The following is a 24,694-nucleotide window of genomic DNA, read 5'->3' as shown; positions in this document are numbered from 1 at the left end:
TGTCTCACAAGCCTACTCACACCTGCACACTAATTTACGATAAATTGGTTTGGTTTATGGGGCTCAAAATCCTGAAGCAATACAGGCTATTAGGGACGCCGTAGTGAAGGGCTCCGGAAATTTCGACCACCTGGGGTTCTTTAACGTGCACTGACATCGCACAGCACACGGGCCTGTAGCACTACGTCTCCATCCAAATGGGACCACCGTGGCCGGGATTGAATCCATGTCTTTCGGGTCAGCAGATGAACACCACAACCAGTGAACCGTCACGGCGACAGCTGAATGGAATGAAATACGTTAATTAAGTTAAATTACATCATTCGCTAAGTAATTAAGGTTTTACAGATGACGCGGTCGATTCCACGGTAGAATGCAGGGCTATATGGCTAAATCAAAACTATAACAGCTTTCATTGTAAAAAACTCACAGGGCGGTCACACTGTGCAACGCGAGGTTCCGTGACAGCTGTTCAGGTATTTAAACTTGGTTGTATAGTGAGGAAGAGAATATGAGAGCAGCTTCATACCTGTACAGCGCCCTTTTTAGTTTTCCACACAAACTCGTTCTTTGACTAGCACTCCTCTTTGGTCTGCCACCTGCTACCACCACTGGCCTTTACATTCTTCCACTTCCACCACCCTCTCCCTCCTCATTTCAGGGTACCCCTCTTTGTATGGTTCCCATGGCAGCCGCCCCCCTGTTACATATTCCTCGCTCTTGCTATGCCCTCCTCCTTCTACGGCAGCCCTCCCTCTCCTCCTTCCACAGTAATCACCCTCCATCTGCACAATCTCACACCCTCGCCATGCCATCCACTACCCTCCTCCCTTCCACGGTAACGCCCCCCCCCAGTAGATTCTGATGGTAACCATGCTCCCGTTAGGCGTTCCTCCACTTTCGTCCTGCACTCCTCCTTCCCTCAGCACCATCTCAAGTGGTGGCCACAGCAACCACCCCCCCCCCCCCCCCGGTTGCAGTTTTGTCTGCTCTCGCTCTACACTCTTCCTTCCATGGTAACCACCCTCAGATTATGCCGCCTGCTACTGCTGCACCAACACGAAACCCAGGCACAGGCGCTCCACAGCTGTCACTTTAAAAAAAATATAAAAATAAAGGGAACGACAGAAGCGGTGACATCAGTAGAGAACAACAAAGCCCACTTGGTGCCTTGAACCACCGATGCTGTAGTGACCATCTGGAACCTTCTGCCACAGTGTAACATCACACCTTATATCCTTGCGGTTGTTCATCTGAGGAAAAATTAGAGGACGCCCAGACAATGCCTAGACCTGCCGCGGTGGCTCAGTGGTTACAGCGCTCGGCTGCTGACTCGAAAGACGCGGGTTCGATCCCGGCCGCGGCAGCCGAATTTCAATGCAGGCAAAATTTTAGAGGCCCGTGTGCTGTGCGATGTCAGTGCACGTTAAAGAACCCCAGGTGGTCGAAATTTCCGGAGCCCATCACTACGGCATCCCTCATAGGCTAAGTTGCTTTGAGGCATTAAACCCCAATAAACCAAACAATGCCAAGCCTGGGTTGCAATAGCACAAGCAGCCCTTCGAGGCTACTGTCGTTCCTTCCAATTGCTGCTTCCGGTTTGGCGACGTCACATTACATGACATGCTTGTCATGACTACTCATCACGTGTCACGCTTAGTCGTACACATCAACCATGTGTGATCATGTAATCTGACATTTGACATCGACCCAGGTGTGACACTGGATGCTGCCAAATGAGCTGACAAGCTCGTTATGCTGTCGCACAATAAAGGCGTATACCCACACTGGGGGATCGGCTAAGAATCGGGGGGGCGCAGAAAGGCGAATCAGCTGAAACTCTTCGTGAGAAAAAAAAAAGGGATAGAAACAAAATGCTAGACGCTAACACACATGGCAGAGCATCACCAGGCAGAACTATTAAAGATAGGGCGTGGTCTGAATTGAATAGAGACAGAATGAGTGACATTGTAAAATTTAGCCTGGCAGCCAGTGTGTTTCGAATAAATTCTGAATGGCAGAACAGTCCAGTGGCTGTACCCAAGCATGGTGGCACCAAATGACAACACGATGGGACTGCTCAAGCTAAGGCCAAGCTATAGCAAGGGTTCAACACCTTCCTTCGTAAAGAGGAGAAACAGTGGAAAAAACAGGCAAAAATGGTCAATTGATTTGGGTTCACAGCAAAATGCAGATAGGGGAGAGAGCACCAAACCAAGCCTGTGTTGGTAAAATAATTTAGCAGCGGAACAAGGCAAAATTGGCATGTCTGGCAAAATATCCGGCTCCAGGAATACTGGAGGTGTTCATAATCAGGGGGTGTTAAAAGCAACTCGTTCTGCTCAGCTAATAACGACTGTCTCCAAAACTTAGTAGCTGCGACATACAGTTTGGGACAGTTAACATGGGATTGCTGGTGGAAGCCTGTACCAGGTTATCAGCAGCCTCATTTAAAATCACACCACTGTGGCCAGGCCCCATATGAAATGTACAAGATGCAGATGTGGAGAAAGCAGTGAATAGAAATAAGAGTCAACAGACGAACCGAGGGACGAGCACAATGATAAAGAATCAGTAATGACTGCCACTGAGAATAGAGGACTCTAGTTTGTGCAGAGCAAGTACTACTGCAAAAAGCCCTGCATAATAAATGGGGGTGGTATCAGCCAAAACATTCCCAAAGCTGCCTTTTTGCTGCATAGCACGAGATGCGTTGCAATTATAAGGTTAGTTGGAAGGCTCCGTAAGTGACCCTGTAATAAGCCATTCAGAATATGAAGTGGGAAAAGTTTAGCATTGTTGGAAAGATGTCACCAAATATAATTTGAACAAGGGCCCCACTTGCTGAGCACTGGAAAGATAATATATATTTGCACATTTAATTAATCAAGAAAACTCTGCAACAAAACAGGAGGCCAAGGGATGCCAAAATAGAAGGAGAGCTGGTAACAAAAAATGAACTGAGCACTACAAGCGCAATTTATACAGCCTAAGCTGAGTCTGCACATTCAGAAACTGAAGCTTAGTTTAGAGGCATGGGATTTGGGCTTCAAGGTACAGCACATCATTTGCCACAAACTTGGGGAGCCCAAGGCACAACAATGAAGTCCTTCTCACTCCAAAAGGACAAGGCCATAATGCTTGTAGGCAGGAGAGCCACAGAACAATACAGGTTCGAATTCTAAAATTGGTCGGGCATACACTCTGTAAATTTTTAGAAGCCTAGAAGAAAATTACAAAACGAAGATTATTAACTCTCCGCAATGCTGACCGGATACATACTGGGTGCAAGAGGTATTTGAGAACACTATTCTCTATCGCTATCAAAACCAGCAGTCTCACAACATCTATCTAGGTGTGCAGCTTCTTGCATATTGAATTCGAGTTGAGTTTCACAGCACATAGGCCCCTAAGGCCATCATGTGCCAGACACAAGGTTTAATAAGTTGTTTAGTTTGTGTTCATTTTTTACAGCTGGGTTTTGTAAGGTGGGGCCAGTTTGCAGGCCTCATCTGAGTGAGAACAGAACAGCCACCGTTAAAATTTCTCACCTGCACCCACACATTTTTTTCTATGTGATCTGACTGTCCATAGATGGGACATAACTCTGCCATGATGCTTTCTCGACACTACAACAGATGTACTGTGCTTTAGCTCTTCCCTTTTTAAAATTTGCGAGGTCTCGTGTCGGGTACCTACAAAAAATACCCCAGGCTTTATTTTGTTATTTTTTTGCTTCTTTGCAGCCTTGTGTCCACCACACTTGTGGTTTTGTCGCACCACTCCTGAAGACTGCGGAACAGCCAAGTGTATAGCAGCTATGATACAATTTGTGAACTACCTCATCGATGATAAGATTTTCTAAAACTATTTTTTCTAAAGTGGCTTCTGTTCTATAAAGTTGCCAGTCTGCTAAAGGAAGCTTCCAACATTGCAGTTTCGTTGAGGTGACTTCCGGTGCTGATGTTAAGCTGATTACTACAGAAAAATGATCGCTGCCATATGGGTTGTCAGTGACATCCCATTTAAAATTGCTAACAACAGACAGCGAACTAAAAGACAAATCTAAACACCTCACTTTCCCTGAGGTTGGGGAGCAGTATGTAGTTTTTACCAGATTTTTCACAAACTAATAATACTGCTCAGAATAAAATTCTCTACAATTTTACCTCTGGTATAAGTTTTCTCAATCCCCAAACAAGAGGAATGTGCATTAAAATTGCCAACTACAAGATAAGGCTCTGGCAGTTGCTCTAAAAATTCTTCTAATTCATGCATGGTTACCCTGAGGTGAGGTTCAAGCTATATACAACACACTGTTATTGTTTTGTGTGTGAGCAGAGTGGATGCTTTAGCTTCAAATTTAGTCAGTAGTATATGCTGACGAGCTGCAACGTGAATTTTTACTATGAAGGCAATGCCACCTGAGAGCCACGGTCACGGCAAGAGTGTATATTTCTTGAGTATATTCGTGTGTTGGGGACCTGAGTTCGTTTCCTGTATACGCAAAACAATATGTGTGAATGTGGCTAAGAGGTCTTTTATGTCGTTGACGTTACTTAATAGTCCCCTACAATTTCAGTGGATTAGGAATGCCATGATGATTTTTTGGGGATGTACTTCGGAAGCATGGTCCCCGTTGCTATGGGATTGGGATTTTTCCCTTTTTCCACTGAAGAGAGGTCCGCCACCGCTGCAGTGGAAATGAGCTTGGCGTTACATCCATCGCCTCATTAGAGGTTCTGGACGTCTGCGGAGAACCCATAGCTGTATTTGTAGGCCTCTCCCGACTGGGAGAATCATTGCGGGCGGCCACCGGGGTCGGTGGACCTTTTTTCGAGAATGGCAGGGCAGCCTTTGCTGCATTTGTCCAGGGCGTGGATGGCCCTGCCCCAGCCTCAGTGTGTGGCCTAGGCAGGAGCCAAAGCCTGGTGTGGTGCCCTGCCCATTGCACCACACCGAAGAAATTTGTTGTTGCTGTGAACAAGAATCTTCCCTGTGTTTGAGCATACTGTTTGTGCGCTTCCTAAATGTTGTTTTTCTTAGTTTTAATAGTTATTTCCTTCTCTTTCTTCATGGATTGGCATGACCTCGAGTACGTGGGGTGGTCCCCTTCATAGTTTGTGCACTTTGGCACCGTGCTGCAGACATCGGATTAGTGTTCATTGGATGCACATCTGGCACAGGTCTTGCAGCTGCAACAACTCTGGGATCCACGGCCAAATCTCTCGCACTTGAAGCACCGGCTAAATTAGGGACGTAGTTGGACAGCTATATTCATATATCTATTTCTATCAATTGAGAGAGCTGGCTGGATGCAAAAGTCAGCAATAAGTGTTTCGTTGGTGTTTCCTTGTCGTCTTTTCAAATTTTTATACGTTGGACATCAGTGACATTCTGGGCTTTAAGGCCCTCCAACATTTCTCCTTCAGTAAAAGTGAGGAAATCATGTTCAGAAATTATGCCTTTGACAGTGTTGAGAGGTCGATGGGCACTGATTGAAACAGGTATGTCTCCAAAGGTTACTATGTTTGAGAGTTTGGAATACTCTGCTTTGTCACGGAATTGGAGGAGCAGGCCGCCGTTGGCAAACTTCGTCACCTTGTAGCCAAGGCCAATGCATCAGTCTTAGATTTGGAAACTATGAATAGAGAGATAATTCTCACTTGTTTCTCTGTTACTTGACTACGTACCACGTGGCATCTTAGGAAGGTTTCTCTTGATTTTTGCCAGAACTGGGTAGTGACATCGGTTTGCCATCGTTCTTGAGGGTGATCATTGGTTGAAAAAAAAGAAGCCATAAAAAAAGAACCGTTCTTTGACCACAGTGGCAGCCGCCCACCACGGAGCCCAAGATGGGGAATGGACAGTTCACCAAAGCCAGCTATACACCACAACTATAACCAAATATGGCATAACTCAGGGTGAGTCACCACACAAGGTTAACCCTCACCACCAGGAAAAAAAGCAAAAACCAATATGGGTGAAGGAGACAGGAAAGTTGTGAGAAAGATGATAGGAAAGTGAAAGGTGGAGGGGAGGATAGGAAAAGGCGACTGCCGATTTCCCCCGGTCAGGTCAGGCCGGAAGTGTCGTCTACAGGAAGCTGGGGCCAAAGTGGTGTGTCGCCTCCACCGAGGGGCCTTTGTCACGAGCGAAAAAGAAAAGAGGGATGAGTAAAACACTGCACCTAAGGAAAGGCATGCTAACTGGCCCGTGGCACTTGAGAGAAAGAGAAGAGGGAAGAAAAGAGAGTGCAGTGGTATTTTTGGAAGAGATGGAGAAGATGACGACGAAACCAAAAACGAGGCAGAAGGAGAAGAAAATGAAGTGGACGTATAAAAGGATGGGTGGCGACGCGGACAGGAGGAGGAACGTTCTAGGTGCAGACATTGGCGCACGGCCGTCGGCTGCTGCCAGAGGCGTTCGATCATGAGGCCTACTGACCAGGAGTGGTCCCCACCGGCTGATGCCCCGGTCCAGTGGATCACAACGCTGACCATGTCTTCGGAACGTGAGCCCTTTCTCAACTCCTCCGGAACGCTGACTCAGCCAGCCAGCAGCTGGTGTTACCTACCAGACCTCACCACTCGTATGAGGACGCTCCAACGCCGACATCCAGCTAAAGCGACATGGCCGCTGTTAAGGCAGAAGCCTACGGCGCCCGTAGGCTAATTTTCCCCCTACCGTGTCCGTCTGGAGGGGTTGGGAATGGCGACAGCGGGTCGCGCGCTTCGCGCGCTTCGGATGCCGTCCAAGGCTGCGGGAAAGACCGCGACCGCCTTGTCGGGGACCAAGGGGCCGACGACCCCTTGAAAGGATCCCTTGACAAACATAGAAGTGGGGATGGGGGACAATAAGGTCGACGACTCCTTAAACCCCCGACTGTCTAGCTAAGCAGTGGCGCCTCCAGAGTCGGGCCCTGGCGTGCACTGGGCTCCGCCTACTTGTATGCGCAGTGCCACTGCAGCAGTATTGGTTGGAATTGGGCGAGAGCCGGTTTATTAAAGCTCCGCCCAATTATCGAGGGGATAAAAACCGCTGCAAACAAAGAGCGGGACGAGCGCGCCGAGTCTCAGTCTCGGCCGCTTTTCTACAGCCCTTTTTTTAAACAGCCTTTTCTGACAGCCTTTCTTTAAACCGCCTTTTTCTTAAGTTCGTTGTCTTTTGGTCTCGTCTTCAATAAATTAGTTTTTTGCTTCAGTTTTGTCGCAAGAAGTTTGGAGTTGCTGCCCCAACCGGCAACGTGTCGCCGGACGAGCGGACGAAGTACCGCTGACCAACGTACGATCGGACCAACCGGCCATTCCATTGCGACTTCTTTTTCTATTTAACTGGTGCCGTGACCAGGATAGTCCGAGCGGCTTTCTGCGAGCGGTTGGAGGCACTACCTTCCGGAAGCCTGACGGGGCAACATCTTGGCGAGAAGCCCCGGGGACCAAGGTCCAAGTGAGGTGATTTCTTTGGGAGAGGCCTCGGAGCCAAGACTCCACGACAGTGCTGAGGAGCGAGTGAAGCGAGACCGACGGAGCGAAGCGCCGCGACTTCGGCGGCACTGTGCAACTTCGTCTGCCGGGAGGAAGTGATGGGCCTGCTGCGAGCTCGGGTATCCGGACTCACTTCTGAACCCTAGGACGCGATCTGCTGCTGCCACGGATCAAGTGCCATGATGAGTGAGTTTCCCCAGTCTCACTTTACTTGCCTCGTTAGCGCTTGAGCCGCAGGGTTGGAATTAACCAAGGCACAATGGCTGCAGTTGGCTGGCGGAGTGGACATGGCTATGGGTATAGGTATGGCCAGGAGCGAGCGCAGATGTCTGAGGCCGAGCGAGCCAGGGAAAAGGAAAGAAGTGACGCGTATATTGAGGACCTCAAGCGTCAGTTAGCGATAGCCGAAGAGAAGCTACGCAAGGAGAGGAAAAGAATGGAAGAGGAGGAACGCTCACGGAGAGCGGCTAGAGTACTGCGGGAGACAGCACAGTTGCCTTCGTACCGCATCGTATGGGACGCTGATGAAACGCTAATCGAGGTAGCGAAGAAAGAGGGCAGCGGCATTCAGTCGGTTCCTTTTGCGAACAGTAAGGAGGAACCTCTGGTTCGTTCAGACAGTGAAGCGATCACTAGCGCCGAGGAGCCGCCCATTGTGCTGTCAGCCACGAGTGTTGACACAGAAAAGCAGGTCTCGATTCCCGAGGTGGAGGCGAGCTCCATTGACATCCCAGGCAAAAATTCATCTTGTGATGAAACTGTGCAGGCCAACTCTGGCGAGGCAGCCGAACATGTTAGCAGTGGTGCTAATGGCACTGATGAGTGGAACGACATGAAATGCTCGGCCGACCAGGTTGCCCAGTGCGACATTTTGTTGGCAACTCGAGCACCAGTATGCGAGGCAGGGTGTGGCGAGAGCGGCATAGCCCAAAAAGCCTCCGCGGCACAGGCAGTAACGTCCGAGAAGTCGGAAGAACAGCTGGGTCAGCCAGACTGTTCCGATGCCGGAAACTCAGGCTCATCTAACACCGCGCAAAGCTTGGCGGTAGATGAGCGGAATCGGAGCAGTGGCGACCGCGAATTCGCCCCGTTCCCTGAGAGAAGACTGCCGCTGACAGAGGCTTACCGCGACCCATCCTGCGATCTCCTGGCGGGTCTGCGCAGCAGGTGGGTCACAAACCTAGAATGCGGTTACGATGAATTAGGTGAGCCGGATATGCCACATTCAAGAGGGCCCTCTAGGCACAATCACTTAGAGCCTTGTGCGGAGGCTTGTGCACCGTATGCGCATACGGGCGGCGGCTCCACTGCGGTAGGAGATGAGCGACCGCGGAAAGCAGGAAGAATGTGGGGATTGTGCACGCTGCGGCACGTAATGTTTACTATTATGAGAACCGATCAGGGGTTCGATCCCGGTGGATAGCGACAAACACCTAATGGCCACAGCCTTAACCCACTCCTGCCAGGTTGCGGTACGCGCAAAAATGCCTTGTGGCTTGAGCACACGATGAGGCAGTGGGTGAGAGTGGGGGAACGTTGTGGACTGTGAACTCAAGTGCATTGATGTTGGACTCCTATGCTACGAGTGTTTCGACTGTTGTGGTTGCTTGTGAAAAGAAGTTAAGGAGCGTGAGTGTTTATGCATGCATCATGTGGTCTTGAACATGCTGTTTGCGCAGTTGTTAGTAGGACGCAGAAGAGCTCCTTTTTTATATTGTTCGTACAGTGCTCAGTTGAGATCCGTTTTTATTGTGTGTGTGCTGTCGGGTTTTTTTTTTTTTTGCTGTTCGGCGAGCGTCCACCCAACATTCTTGGTGGGGAGGTGTTAAGGCAGAAGCCTACGGCGCCCGTAGGCTAATTTTCCCCCTACCGTGTCCGTCTGGAGGGGTTGGGAATGGCGACAGCGGGTCGCGCGCTTCGGATGCCGTCCAAGGCTGCGGGAAAGACCGCGACCGCCTTGTCGGGGACCAAGGGGCCGACGACCCCTTGAAAGGATCCCTTGACAAACATAGAAGTGGGGATGGGGGACAATAAGGTCGACGACTCCTTAAACCCCCGACTGTCTAGCTAAGCAGTGGCGCCTCCAGAGTCGGGCCCTGGCGTGCACTGGGCTCCGCCTACTTGTATGCGCAGTGCCACTGCAGCAGTATTGGTTGGAATTGGGCGAGAGCCGGTTTATTAAAGCTCCGCCCAATTATCGAGGGGATAAAAACCGCTGCAAACAAAGAGCGGGACGAGCGCGCCGAGTCTCAGTCTCGGCCGCTTTTCTACAGCCCTTTTTTTAAACAGCCTTTTCTGACAGCCTTTCTTTAAACCGCCTTTTTCTTAAGTTCGTTGTCTTTTGGTCTCGTCTTCAATAAATTAGTTTTTTGCTTCAGTTTTGTCGCAAGAAGTTTGGAGTTGCTGCCCCAACCGGCAACGTGTCGCCGGACGAGCGGACGAAGTACCGCTGACCAACGTACGATCGGACCAACCGGCCATATTCGACCGATCTTTTCCCGTTAACTGCCGCACCGACTCCCTTCACCTGATCCTCCCACACACTCCTCTCCAAGAACAGCGGCGTCTCTTGAAACAAGGTACCATCTGAACTTCTGTCCGTACTCCGCGTCTGAGATAGCGTGCGAACGAACCACCCGCGTTTGGTAGCAAGCCTGTATGAGTGTCTGTGTTTTACGCGCGAGGACCATTAGTGTGGTAGAACTGCGGTGTTTTCTGTAGCGTTATCTTGGGGTATGTGTAGTGCGATGTTTTGTTTGTTGTGCAGTCATGTATAAAGTGTGGTGTCTTGAGTTTCACTCTTGAAGCCTTTTCTCTGCTTTTCTCTGAAGCCTTTTCTCGGCTTGCACGCACACAGAGCTTTCACCATTCAACATCGTAGGGACACTTTTGTGTGACAGCCTTAGAGGTCCAAACATTCGGCATCAGCTCGACCACCAGGATCCCCATTTCCCCGGACAAGGCACTGCAACGCATGGCTAAGCGTGGGTGCTCAGGTCTTGTATACTGACACCTTATCAATCATACTGCGCAGTTTGTTCCAAGGTGGAAGCGTACAGGTTGACGTAGGAAATGAAACACCACGCAGTCCTCATCGCCCTGGCAGCACACCACAGCAACTTGGAATTTGCCACCTCTCTGAACGCAGCGAATTCTTTTGTTTACAAGGTGTGGAAAGAACTTATGTGCTTTGACGGTGATGTGGCATCTGTGGCAAAAAGGAAAAAGCACAGTCAGCAATCAGACGTTGTCTGAACATGTGATTCTCTCCAGCGGCTGCAAGTCATCGTGAGTGATGACCCAGGAGAGTCGATGAGGGCCATTGCAAAGAAGCTCCAAGCCACAGAGTTGACTGTCAGGCTCACTGTCCACGAGGATCAGAGGTATTATTCCTATGTCATGAGGAGGGGGCAGTTTGATAAAACTCTGGAGAAACGTCTGCTCCAGTCCAAGCGCTTGCTAAGCAAGCTGACGAGGCCTGAGAAGCGTACAATGCTCTGGTTTTTTTTTTTTTTCAGACAAAAAGAACTTTGACCGAGACTAAAAAGCTAACCGCCGCAACAACAGGTGGCTTTTCGCAAACGCTGATGAGGGCCCTTCAGTGATGCAAACAAAATTTTCGTCTGTGATGGTCATCGTCACAGGCGAGGACCACCACAGATGATGGTCCTTTCACACAAGGAATGCATGGTGTTTCATTTCCTGCGTCAACCAGTACACTTCCATCTTGGAGCAAACTGCACAGTCTGAATGATAAGGTGTCAATGTACAAGAAGCTGCATGCCTAGAAAGATATGGCGAGACCACTCTTGTCTATGGCAATAGGGAATAGTGCACCCAAGTACCTCGGCAACCGGGTACAACCTATGCCACATACCCACGGCATGAATCCCTTTCGCCACAAATGTGCAGCCACCAAGTTAGTTTTTCATTGTAAATGATACCCAGATATTTAGGAATTGAAAACTCCCCAACTACTTAAACACATCACATCCAAGCACCTGCTCACCTATCTCAATCAGCATGATATCTTATAGGTGGTATGCACTGGCGCCCAGCCGCGCCACAGCACTGCGGTGCCGCCGGCCGCCATGATTGAGGTGCACGTAGCAGACGAACTCCTGCTCCGCGAGCACGTTTTCTTTGCGTGTCACTTTCAGACTGCTGTTTGGAACCCGCGTGCATCGCAGATTCGGCTGGTAGTCGCTGGGCGCGATAGTCGCGCTTAACTACCTCGTAAGCGAACGCCCTTCGACTGGGCAGCTGTGCTTGTTATCGCGCTACTCGTGCCTGTCGAGGAAACGGGCGCAGCAACGAAAGTTGGTCGCTGGTTTGGTTCCCCACGATTCTGGGATATAAGCTCGGATAGCAGTAAATGACAGCAGCGCTTCCGTGAAACCGGAGAGTGCATGTATTTCAGGCACATTCGAGAGGAAGAGATCGGGGACCCGGCACCACTGGACGGCTGCGGCGCGTCTGCGGTTCTTTTTGCATAACTGTGGACTGCGTATACCCGCGTAGAGCCGTTGATTTCCGAGATGCACTACATATTTGACCTTGATATAATGCTTCAGATTTTAATTTTAGGTTGACCTGAGAAATTCTTGCATGAAGCCCACCCTAAAAAAAGCGCAAGACGGCCACAAAAGTTTGCCTAAATGTTGAATGAAATGATGGGACCTCGTGTGTTCTCTTAACTTGAAATAGATTCTTGGGGCATGCGCTTCGTTTTTCGGTGGAACCGTGGCCACCCAGACAGCGTCTTTTTACCGCGGGCAATGTGAAATCTACGCTTGCGTCGGGGTGATACTGCAAGCTCATGAGCTGGCGCGGCAACCTCGATCCTTACCAGAACGGCTCACATATTTTAGCACCGTGCGCTGTGCTGTCAGATGCTGACGAGAAAAAGAGACACGACACTGACGAAACGCGTACTATCAAGTGTAAGCTAGCAGGTATTATTGGGTCGAATTTTGTCAACACGGCGCGCACAGTGCAAAAGTGAACTACCTAGCCCAATCTATGACTACTTTTATGCAGAAGAATGACTGCTCCAGAGCGGTAACAAGGATTCAGACTCGAGAGGACTCCCACACAGAGGACTTCCCTGCTGCGGCAGAGGATTCCCACACAGGACATAATAGGCGACAGGCTCGAGCAGCACGGTAACAAGCACAGCTGCCCAGTCGAAGTGGCTTTAGTTTACAACGTAGTTACGCGCGTGTATCGCGCCCAGCGACTACCGGCCGAATCTGCGATGCACGAGGGTTCCAAATGGCAGTCTGGACGCGACACGCGAAGAAAACATGCTCGTGGAGCAGGAGTTCGTCTGCTACATGAACCTCAATCATGGCGGCAGGCGGCGGCGCACCGCAGCGCGGCTGGGCGTCAGTGCATACCACCTATATTATCGTCAGCATGGCTTCCGAAGGGGACTCTCCACAGTTACCGAACTCATAGAAATAGTTCATGACCTCACAGAAACAAACTCCCATGGTCAAACAGACAATATATACCCTGACTTTGCAAAAGCATTTCATAGTGTCACACCAAAACCTGTTACACAAAGTGAATCGAGCCTTTAAAAATCGAACACTGACAAAATGGTTTTTCTCATATATACTATCTCGTGCACAAAACTTTGAGACCACCGCGGCAACCCGCACTGGAGCAATGCGAAAGCAAAACGTCCACATACCATATTGACGTCTGCGGCTGTTCCGATATCCATGTACTCTATCGATGTCCATGGCTATTTTGACCTCTAAGTGTATTTTTTCACATTTAATTAAGTAACTACACTTCATCAACCAAATTTTTCCCACAGCAACATTTCATCACACAATATCTGTCACTTCAGTAAAACGGCGAGTTGAGCGAGTTGGTACATACGAAGAAAACAGCGCAGCAACAGGGGCAAGAGAGAAGATGAGACAGGTGCTGACTGGCAACTGAAGGCTTATTGAAAAGGAACGCATAAAATATACTCTCTTCACAACCAAGAGAGTGCACGAGCTGCGCAAACAACACTGATAACCTGTCAACTTCAGTCATGGTGGTCAGGATACAATAGTTCACAATCATGAATGAGGACGGACGGGGTGCTTACGCATGTGTCACGGTTTTTGTGAATATGAAATGCTTCACTGATTTCCCTAGTTAATCTATCCTTGTGATTTTCACAAGACCTTTATGTCGTTAAAAAGTGGAATACATGGCTCAGTAGCAGGCGCGGAGGTCTTATGACGACATTCTTTGTTGTGCAAGGCTAGGTATGAGGAAGGGGCCCCTTTCTAAGAGGTGTTGTGTTCACGTAAGCGGGAATTCAGGCACCTTCCCGTCAGGCCTATAAAATTCTTGCAGCATGTGAAGGGAACCCTATACACCACACCCTTGGCACAAGGGACGAACTCTAATTCATGATTTACCTTGCACTCTTTTTTTATTTTTATTTTTTGTCTGTCCTCGTTCCTGACTGAAATATCGTACCTTGACCACCATGACTGATTTTGACATCTTATAAGTGTTGTTGGGGTAGATCATGCATGCTCCTGGTTGTTAGGAGAGTATATTTTTTGTGTTCCTTGCAATAAACCTTCAGTTGCTAGTCAGTGTCTGTCCCGTCGTCGTCTTCTCTCTTGTCCCTGCTGCCGCGCTGTTTTCTTCAAGTATCTCTTACAATCAATCACACTTTCACACATTTATCTTCAGAGAACGATGTAATTGTGAGGACGAAATTGCGGACATTTTTTGCTGACGCGACAGAGACATATAAAGCTCTCACATTAATACATAACAGTTAGAGGTTGTCAGTCAAAGTCTTCCAGTCTCTTCTGGGGTGCCACAAGGTAGTCTCTCAGGTCCACTCCTATTTTCGATTTTATTAATGACCCACAAAATAGGATTAATGTTCCCTTAAAACTTTCGACGACTGCATGCTGTACAGTAGAATAAATAAACGCGATGTTCAGACTGAATTAAACTCAAACTTCCAAAGAATAGTGATATCATGCAATGACTGACAGGTGGAGTGAAACATGAAAAAGCAGGTGCACTAGTTGGCAATGAGAAATAAAATTCTTAAATTTAACTATCAAATTAATGCATGCATACTTGAACAAGTCGTAAATATAAATGCCTCTGCATAACATCTACACCAGACCTACGATGTAACACCTACACTGAAAACGCCATCTCCAGAGTTTCTAAATCACTATGACAACTGAGATGCACTATGAACAATGCTACTCAGGATGCAAAGTGCCTTTAAAACAAAATATTTGTTAGAAGGGTAATTGAATACGACAAAATAGCATGTGATCCTCACACCACAACCATCTCAAGCTTGACACGATGCAGCGACTCACTGCAAGGTTTGTGTATAATAACGCCCCAGCCAATCTTCAATAGAACTCTGTAAACAAGCTCAACCAGAGATGCTAGAAACAAGAACAAGGTATAGAAGACTGAAAAACCTTTTACCTCATTGTTAACAATTTTCTCAAAATAAATAAGTCAGATTACTTTGAACTCAAAACTAATGAAGCATTAAGGCATCGCCACAGTAAGTTCAGCTCATTACTAAACATAAGAAATGACTGTTTTAGGTTTAATTACTTTCCGCGAAGCTGCAAATATCAGAACACTCTTCCAGACACTGCTGTTTTGTCCACATCATTAACTGAATGCCTGCGCCAGTTAAGTTTAAGTATGGCACTAGCTCAGGGAAGTAGGGTTATTTTGCTGTTACTGAAGCAAGCTATTTTTCTTGGTTTCTGATGTGATGCATTTTTTTTTGTTTTATGTGTGTTTATAGACTACTTTCTATAAGCTGTTGTATGCCTATGTTTTTCAACACGCGTCTGTTTTTGCCCTACTAATTTTACTGTTATCTTTGACTAGACTTGAAAATTTTCAAGTCCCTTTTCAAGTCCCTCAAGCCCCTTTTGAAGCCGACAGAATTAAGAAATGAAAAAAAAAAATGAGTGAAATGACACTGAGCTAGAAGAATTTGACTCTCTAGGTCGGCATGCGCGTTCCATATCGACCATCCTAGCCGAAAACCATTTGGCAGGGGCTCAGAATATTTTCGCTGTCCAGGAAGAACATAACACGAGTGTGCATACCGTATCAATTAATACGGTATGCACACTCAAACATACAGTACACCCAAAAACAAAACTGACCTCCAAATGCCACCTTTGTGCGAAATTTGAGACGCGCCTGAACTAACATGCGGTTATGCCACGGGAATATTTTTTTTTCATTTGATTTTCTCTGAGACCAAACAGTCGGTACGTAGAAAGAAAAGCGCTTCAGACATGGACTACAGGAAAACAATATTCGCGTACCTCCTTTCTTATCTTTGCGCCGAGATTCGCAACTGGTTTTTGCGCCGCGGCGGCAGGATTCGACAGCGTTTTCGCTTGCATGTGAAACAGGCTTAACGCTACCTGCAAACGTGCAGTTTAAGCACACAGACATCCATCTGCAAAGCTTCCCCACAGACGCACATCTCACGCAAGAAAAGAAAAGTTTAAGAAAGTGTATGCTTACCGTAGAAGCACTTTCCGCAGTGCTTTTTTGCAATTCGAAGACCTCAAACAATAAGAGAACTCCGAGCGTCTTCGCTCTGCGTCTCCCATCTTTACCCCCACTAATTCGGGCCGTCTCAATCCATCGACAGTAGTAACGACATCGGCTAGGTGGCGCAAGCTGCTGCCCCACACAAACAGTAAAATCATTATCATCCTTCCACTTATCTATTCATCAGTCTGTTTATTCAGGAGAAGGTTCTTTCCTTCCTCCATGCCTTGGAGGAAGGAAAAATATGATGGCTATGGGCATGGAGGAAAAAAAACTGAGAAGGGAGCGTCCGCCGACGACCTTAAAACCTAGCTTTACAGTAAAAAAAAAAAAAAGAGAGTTTGTGTCTCCCCCCTCTTCCCCTTGCTGATGACCACCGTGGTCATGACACAAGATGCCACATGATAGCGTGCGGTAAAATCTAGCCCCGTCTCGCGCGCGCATGCGCCGATTTTCGCGGCAAACTAACTGTACCGCGTGTTGCATAAATCAGAGAAAATCGAAAAAAAAAAAATCTCTCGGCCTAACCGCACGTTTGTTCAGGCTCAAATTTCGCACAGAGGTTGCATTTGGTGGTCAGTTTTGTTTTATACTACATTTAGGTGGGGTAGTTGCCTGATTCGGTCAGAATTATTTGGAGATCCCCATCGTCTGCGGCGACGGCGAACCAAAACCGAAAGACAACGTCAGTAGTTGGTGTCGCAGCTTTGTCACGTGAATTTGAACTTCCGGGTAGTTTCTGTTGTTTGGTTTGTGTGGGCATTGCGTGCAGACGTGCGGTTTCGGTCTTTCTTTCCTAAATACTGGCGCTCACATTGCTGGAAAAAGGATGTTGTGCGCTGCCTCAACCTGCAGAAACTTCATTGCAACGGGATGCAACATGTTCCGAGTGCCATCAAGTATAGGGAACGGCAAAAACAGTGCGCCGTTGCGATCCGCTGGCAGACTGCCTACGACGGTCAACCCTATGCTATGCTTCGAGCATTTTGTTGGCGGCAGAGTTTGAGAGCGTTGTGGAAGTTGAAGAATTCGGTTAAGTAGGTTGTTTATCTCCTTGAGGAGCACCAATTTCTCGCTCGAAAGACTTCGGCTATGTGCCACAACCGTTCTCACATGACGGCGGCAGCACCGCACGGGCTATGCAAATATATGCTGTTCGGCCTCCGTCAGTACAGCGTGACAACATAAGATGTTAAAGGGCAGGACGATTATTCCTTAGACATTTGCGCTGAATGCGAGTAGCTCGAATTCACAGCTAATACTCAAGGCGTGTGTTGCTACTGCCGTCAGCTGTCGAAACGGCGACACCGCGGCCACGTACGGCGGTATCTCGTTCGCTGGCACTGCTCTGGTCGCAGTGTTAAGGCATGTTTACGAGCACTTGTAAGAGTTATAAATAGTTCTATGAGGCCATTTTCGCTAGTTTCATGCTCAAACTGAAACACGTTTTCACCAGAACACTAGTCGACATGAGCACGCAGCAAGTGTGGAAAGTTATAATTAAGCAACCTGTTACGCATAAGTTCCCTGTTTTTGTGGACCCGCATGTTGCAGTAATGTTTCTTCGTTTCATGTGTGCGGAGAAGGAGGCTGACAGACGAGGTGATCGCATTAGAAAGTGATAAGAATTATTAACCGCCTTTCTTTTCATACTCTGAGTCGGTAAGTTGGGAAAAGCTTCACTTCAGGATAACACAATTAAAAAAAAAATGGCAGCCAACATAGCCTAGCTGTTTTTCACCTTTCATTGTACAGAACTTAGTAGAATTGACATCTGAGACAAATGCTATAATACTGAACTGTCACTGTGCAGCAAAGTGTCATTCGCACACTGTTCATGTGCTGAACATGCATATGAAGTAAATGTCTACGTCTATAGCTTGCATATGTGATGCATTGCATGCTTGCATGTAGTAATACTGCACTTAATGATTGACTAGTTGAGAGGTACATTGGTGATTTCAAGAAGTGCAAGATCCTACAAGGAAGGCAGAGGCTGGTCTAGTGGTCGTTGGGTCCATAACGATCAAGAGTAATAATCATGCTATAAAATTGTTTTTTTTATTAAAAAGCCAAGGAATGCATTGTGTTCAGACATTCCAGACTTTTTGGTATCACTAGTGTCTTGGGGATGGTTTATCAATGTGCAAGCTGTGCCGCATTGTTAACGCCAAAGCTAAAACTGGATGTGAATGCCTTTTGTTCAACATTGCACAAGACTTTGTAACAGGAACTTGTAGAAGATTCTGAAAACAACTCGTATCAAGCTTCTGTGTGTGCTGTAAAAGCTGAAGCATGATTTTTTTTTTACGCTCGACCGTACAATTTATTATAATTTACTATTTGTCACAAAGATCTCCTGCATTAAACTCATTTATTACATGCTGTAGAAAATGCGCTGCAAAAGGTTTTGCAAGACAAAGATATGATGTTATACCTACAGGACAAGAGGAGTTTCTCATTAATAGCTGAGAAACTTGCTCCTCTTGCAGTTCAACAGTAAAGCTGCCCACGTCAAGAGTTTGTTCTGCTTTTGGCTCCTGTTGCTTACTGTTTTGTCTTTGTGTCTGACATTGTTTATATTCAATAAAACTTCTTTTGGGGCTAGTTGGTGCATTTTGAATCTAAGAAAAGGAGCAGCACCAAAGCATGCAAACACAAACAAAGAAAGGAGAAGAGACAAGCGCTGTAGTAACTGTTGTGGTGCCTGTAGTGAAGCTCTGTAGCAGGCTTTGATGCCTTGTTTTGGCTTTAGGTTTCTATTGGGAAAAACAGAAGGCAAGCTCATCTTTTGCCTAGCTGCTAGTGTTGTTACTTACCTACCTTACCTTGAACACTGTGCATACAGCGCGTAAGTTATACATCTCCACATTTCTATACATAGCTAGGTATCACCAGCTGAGGTGCCAACCATTGGCGACATCTGTCTATACACAGGCTGGTGGTTCTCCTTCAACTAGGCTCGGAGCACGAAGTACACGACAGCAAAATGTCCGCAGGCTCTCCTCTGCCTTGATGGGAAGCAACATTGATTTTGCATCCTGAAGCTAGTGAACGTTCAAGAGATGACACAAAACAAAGCATTTATTTTTGTACATTTTTTTTTCATCTACCTAATACAGCAACCAGCATCGGGAAATCGAGTACAGAAATTCTTAACATTCAGAGGTGCAAGTTAAATGTAAATGACTTGTAATGTCCCACACCACCATGCAGGGTGTGAAATGCATTGCAGTGCATAACTATGCATAGTTAATTTTATTGGTGAGAAAAGTTCTTGTGCGTCTACCAAAGCTGCAGTAAGTGGACGCCTCTCACTGCTGGAATAGCTGCCATGTAACTTCCCATCTGGGCTCTTGGCGCACATAAGTAGAGGTTTTCAGCCTCAAAGTCTCGGTGCATGCTTGTCGGGGCATAATTCGTACATGCAGAAAGACTACAGTAGTGCTGAAAATTCAACACATTTGTAATGCAGTTGCATTTTTGCATTACAGCTCAACTAAAAGTAAATCACATGACAGAGTTGTTAAGCATGCCAGCTTCTGCAGTAATCATTCCATAAAGCATAGCAAATATCCAATGAAAGCAATTAAGCTGACAGGTACAGGAACCGACAATAAAACAGATTGTGCCCCTTGCTAAGGTTGTAAAACATTGATAAATTCACAGACTTTCGAGAGGAGGAGTGACACTTGGGCAATCAGGGACGCCGTAGTAGAGTCCTCCATATTAACTGGAACCACTGGGAGTTCTTTAACGTGCGCTGACATCGCGCAGCGCACGGGCGCCTTTCGCGCTTCGCCTCCATCGAAACGCGGCCGCAGCATCCCAGATCGGGTCCTCCGACTTAGTAGCCGAGCACCCTAACCGCTAGGCCACCGCGGCGTGTATAGAAAAAGTATCGAAAGTCCTCCGAGGATTTGCACGGTTCAAGCTCCTTGCCGTCGTAGTCACCCTGCTACAATGTGCACACCAGTGCGCTCGAACGTAATGCTAGGCTGCGGTTGCTGGTAGTCCATATATTCAGCGCCTGGAAGCACGAAACCTCTAGGAAATATGTACTCTAATATATATTAGAGAACTATGTAGCAGCCACATAACCGTAACAAGAAGCAGACTTTTCAGCGAGTGAATGAAGCATCCTAAACTTCAGCGTGAACAGACAACGCATGCCGAAACGTTCGCACTTACAACGCTTTTCCGCCCTTAATTCCAATACGGAACGTCGAGCGTGGATATAATAATGCACATAGAGCATGCCGACCTTTTTTACGACTTCATTCGCGCGTATTAACTTATTAAGAGCGAATTTAAGCTCGTAAATCCGCATTTCAAGCAGAGCGCCGTACACACGCATCTCGCCGCCGAAAGACCCGTAAGTCGGAGTACCCAGCATGCCTTGCGGCTCTTTCAGATTGGACACCACCTATAATGGAAATAGACGAAGAGGGGAAGTACAGCCTAGGAAGTGATTATAAACGTATTAGTCTACAGTTGGGAGCCCTAGTCAAAAGAGAAATGCAGCGAAGTCAGAAAGGCAACGCAAAATTAAACGATGAACAAATAGTGCTAATAGCAGCCGATATAGAACAAGTAATCGAGAAACGCCCCATGGAAAAGTGGGATTATAATCAGTTAGAACTGCTCATCGCTACAAAAATGAAACAAGTGAAAGGAGTAAACCGCTGGCGAGGAAAGAGGAAGCCTTGAAGCTGGTGGAATATGGAAATTAAGGAGGCCATCGAACAACGATGGGCGGCTTTAAGGGAACACAGAGAAGCAAAGAGGGCGCAGTTATCTGCGAGCTCAAAGACGCAAGCTCAACTAAATTACAACAGAACTGTTTCACACAACACTACAAAACTAGTAACCTGCGTTTCACAGCAGTGAGTACATCGCGCCGCTTTCCCAATGCATCAAACCCAACTCGCAAGGTCTGTGTTTTAGCCGCAATGCGTGAGATGGCAGCACAAGTCCACTATGCTTGGGTAGCGTTGGCTTTTATGCGACTTGCGGTGGAAAGCATTGAGTTAATGGTGGAAAGGTGGAAGCGAAATAAACCTTGATGCTGATCTACAGCGCGACAGCGACGGCGGGACCAATTTATCTCTGTGATCTCGGATCAGCGCGCGCACCATCCCAAGACAGAGAAGGTAACGCAGGGCTTGGGTGAAAAGGAAATAAAATTAGTTGCGAGGAAAGGAAAGGCTGCATGACAGGCACGTATAGAACGCGACCTTGGGAGGGCCCGTGTCTCCAGACATTAAGCTCACCCCCCATCCCTCCACCCGTACTTGAAAATACCTTGGGCCCCTCCCAAAAGAACGTCCTGGCTACGTAGGCTGCGCGGATAACAACAATGAGCCACGTCTTTTTGTCCGCCTGCACCCCGGAGATCAAGCCCGAATGAATGTCTGTCCTCTGTGGAGACTAAACGGATGTAGTTAGTTGATACATATTCACACCGTTACCGCTTCGGCCGATCAAGCGGTGACACACCGAATTCTCCATATACTGGCTCCGAAGCGGTGAATGAAAGCGAAAAGACGGGTTGGAGTTTTAGTGGACGCCAGCAGCAGTGAGGCCAGTAAGCGCAAAGGGGCACCAGGAATTGGGGGCGGGACTTGGGACAGTCGTGGAGTAAGGTGACAGCTCGTTGTCCTTTTCAGCTGCACCGCGGGCAAGAACTTATTGTGGGGTTTCTCTCTTAGTTTTTTTTTGTTTAGTTCCTGTACTTTTTATCAATTGGTGAGATCCAATTCTGTGAACGCCCGTTTAAAAGGGTACGGCTGTCCTGGATTCATCATCATCATCATCAGCCTGACTACGCCCATGCATGTGACGTATGAGCGACGTCACTACCTACTCGACACCATTTTGATGTTCTCCGGACATCGGTCGGTTATCTGTGCGTGTGCTGCTGCCCGTCTGTGCACGTTCGGTATCTCGCCACAGATGCGGTGGCGGCTAGGTATCCTGGACCCAGCGACTGTTCAGCCTATATGGGTAGTTTGTGCGATGCGGACAGGGAACGATATGCTGCAAAAATCGAGGCTTGCGGCGTGGATCCCTTTTCCCTCGACGCGCGAGACTGCGCGGACGTCGACCTGTGGCCCCGCATAAACATGTACGACATCCATGAATATCTCATTTTGAGGACGAGTTTTGTCACTCGCAAGCAACTGAAGGTCACCAGCGGCTGGGTAAAGAAGCCGAGGCTGAAAAAAGTCGGCCAGGTCACTGTCATCATCTTAACACAGGTAAGCGCTCAGCCCATTGGTGCCGTTGTTTAATCGCAGCATTTGCTTGCTTTATTATCTGCACAGGTCAATCATTCACGAAGCCTGTTGGTCCCTCCCGTGAAGGTGTGGATATTCGCAGACAGCGACGCAGACGTCCTGGCGGCTCATTGTGTGTGCATGGAAGGCAATGGCGAGGCATGTTCGCATATCGCTGCCCTGCTTTTCTAAATAGATAACGGCCAGCGTTTACGCAAAGGGCACTCATGCACTGACGGGGTCAGCCAGTGGCTTCCAACGCATATACGAAAAACTGAAGCGCGACCCATTGGAGAGATGGCGCTTCGTCGCCAATGAAGAAGCGGCAATTAGACGGCGATGCTTCCGCCAGGCATGCAGCGAGCAATCCGCCGAGAATGCCGGCTCCACCTCCAACCAAAGAACTAAAAACTTTCTTCGACGGCATGGTCGAGTCAGGGCTTCGGCCTGTTATGCTGAGCATGGATCTAAGGTACAGTCACCTGTACAAGCCTGCTGTGCAAACATGCAGCGGTGCTTATCTTCGGCTGCTCTATGATCGGAGTGCAGAAAGCTTACATTACGACGCCATTCTTCAGAAGTGCGATGAGATAGTCTGCAGCCTGACCATCAACGAGGAAGCCATTCAAAGCATAGAAAAAAGAACCAGGAGCCAGGCACAGAGTGCAAAATGGTTTGCATTCAGAACCGGCCGTGTGACAGCGTCAACGTTGTATGATGTATGCCATACAAAGCTGGAAGCACCATCCCTTACTCTGGTCAAACAGATTTGCGCCCCAGAGAGACAGAAATGTCCGTTCCGGCTGTTCGGTACGGCCGCCTGAGAGAATCGCAGGCTCTTGCAAAATATCAAAATGTGATGCGTGATCATGATGGCATTGAATTTAGAGATGCCGGGATTTTCATCTGACCGGAATGTTTATTTTTGGCGGCCACCCCTGACTTGATGGTGAACTGCACCTGCTGCGGTGCAGGTGTTGTGGAAGTGTCCATGGAAAGGGGGAGATGGCCACCTCATTGAACTGCTGACCGATGCAAACAGTTGTGTGACAGAATGTGACGGCGAGTTCGTGAAAAAAAACTCACCGTTACTACTACCAAGCGCAAACACAGGTGTTTGTATGTAAGCTAGACTATGCCGACTTCGTTCTTCGGATCAAAAACGGCATAAACATTCAGAGGGTTTCAAGAGATGACAGATTTATTGTCGCACAGGTTGACAAAGCAGAGAAGTTCTTCAAAAACGTTCTGCTGCGAGAGTTGGTCGCACACTGGTTTTCCAACAAAAACACTGGTGGGGTCCAGACAGCAAGTAGCACCAGCAATAGCGCATCAGAAGTTCAATTTACAGCTGTTTTAACATCTGTTTCGTTACACACACTGTCACATCAGAATCGACAAAGTGACCTTGCATCTGACGACAGCTACTGTCTCTGTAGAGGACCTGAAAGCGGCAAAATGATTGCCTGTGACAACGAAAATTGTGACATAAAATGGTTCCATTTTGGGTGTGTAGGACTGAGGAGAGCACCAAAATGTGAGAAGTGGTTTTGCCAGGCTTGTTCTTTACAAAATAGTGCTGAAAAATAAGAGATGCAGACCAGTTGTGCTCATTTGTGAAAAGTAATAAACAGGTTACAGCTTTATTTATTTGTGAAAACAAATAAACACTTTTATGCTTTACCTGTTTCGTTACTCGACGTGCTTCTACTGTATTAGGATTGTACTCTAGTTGCAGTATGCTCCGACCTAAATCTATAGCTGCACCTACACAATGTCAGTCACTGCCATGACAATTCAGGTTGCAGCAATGAATGCTGGCTATCACGGTTGCATTTTTATGAAGGTAGAATGCAAAAGCGCCAGTGTGCTACGCAATGTATAAGAACTGTGAATGCTGAAATAATATGTAGCCCTTCATTGTGGCGATTCAAGCTATGTACCCCCTTTCACCCCTTTGCTCATGGCATGCTTTAAAGGGACACTGAGGAGAAATTGAAGTTGGCTGGTATCGATAGAATACCAGCTCCTGATTACAAAAAAGCCACTCGTACTGACAACAAAGCTCTTGTAACGTAGAAAAGAGCAAGAACCAAAATATAGGTATCGCCGCCACAGGCCAAACTCGCAAGTACAAGTGTTATGACGTCATAGGACAAAGCAGTGTTGCTAGAACCAATGGTTCTAGCAAGTCTAGGACCCGAGAAGCCACAAATCACTGAGGCGCAGCCAATGCATGCGCAAATCTCCTTGACGTCGCCAGATGGCGCGACGTGCCCGGCAGCCACGCACGCGCCTGAAGCATCGGGACCAATCAGCGCCTGCTCATCGGCGTTAGGCGGG

The 24,694-nt window shown here is 47.7% G+C and overlaps 1 protein-coding gene across 7 annotated transcripts in view; it reads right to left on the bottom strand.

The window, feature by feature from the left end:
• Nucleotides 1-24,694, bottom strand: part of LOC149355552 (uncharacterized) — a 40,516-nt gene that overhangs the window by 7,044 nt on the left and 8,778 nt on the right. For 3 of the 7 annotated variants that reach the window (XR_016291538.1, XR_016291539.1, XR_016291540.1), the window contains one exon: nucleotides 18,394-23,930. The exons of 3 other annotated variants lie outside the window; for them this stretch is intronic. Coding sequence is in view for 1 of the 4 variants with exons in the window: in XM_089583885.1 (XP_089440011.1) it covers nucleotides 16,044-16,132 (89 nt within the window). In the remaining 3 variants the exon portion in view is untranslated. Of the gene's footprint in view, nucleotides 1-16,043; nucleotides 16,148-18,393; nucleotides 23,931-24,694 lie in introns of those variants that run through there. One more of the 7 variants, XM_089583885.1, reaches the window with a different exon arrangement.

This window comes from Amblyomma mixtum, chromosome 3, assembly GCF_055824585.1.
Source record: "Amblyomma mixtum isolate Tamu chromosome 3, ASM5582458v1, whole genome shotgun sequence".
NCBI classification, from domain to species: Eukaryota; Metazoa; Arthropoda; class Arachnida; order Ixodida; family Ixodidae; genus Amblyomma; species Amblyomma mixtum.
Note: the sequence above shows the minus strand (reverse complement) of the source record. Positions and strands in the feature narration are given on the sequence as shown.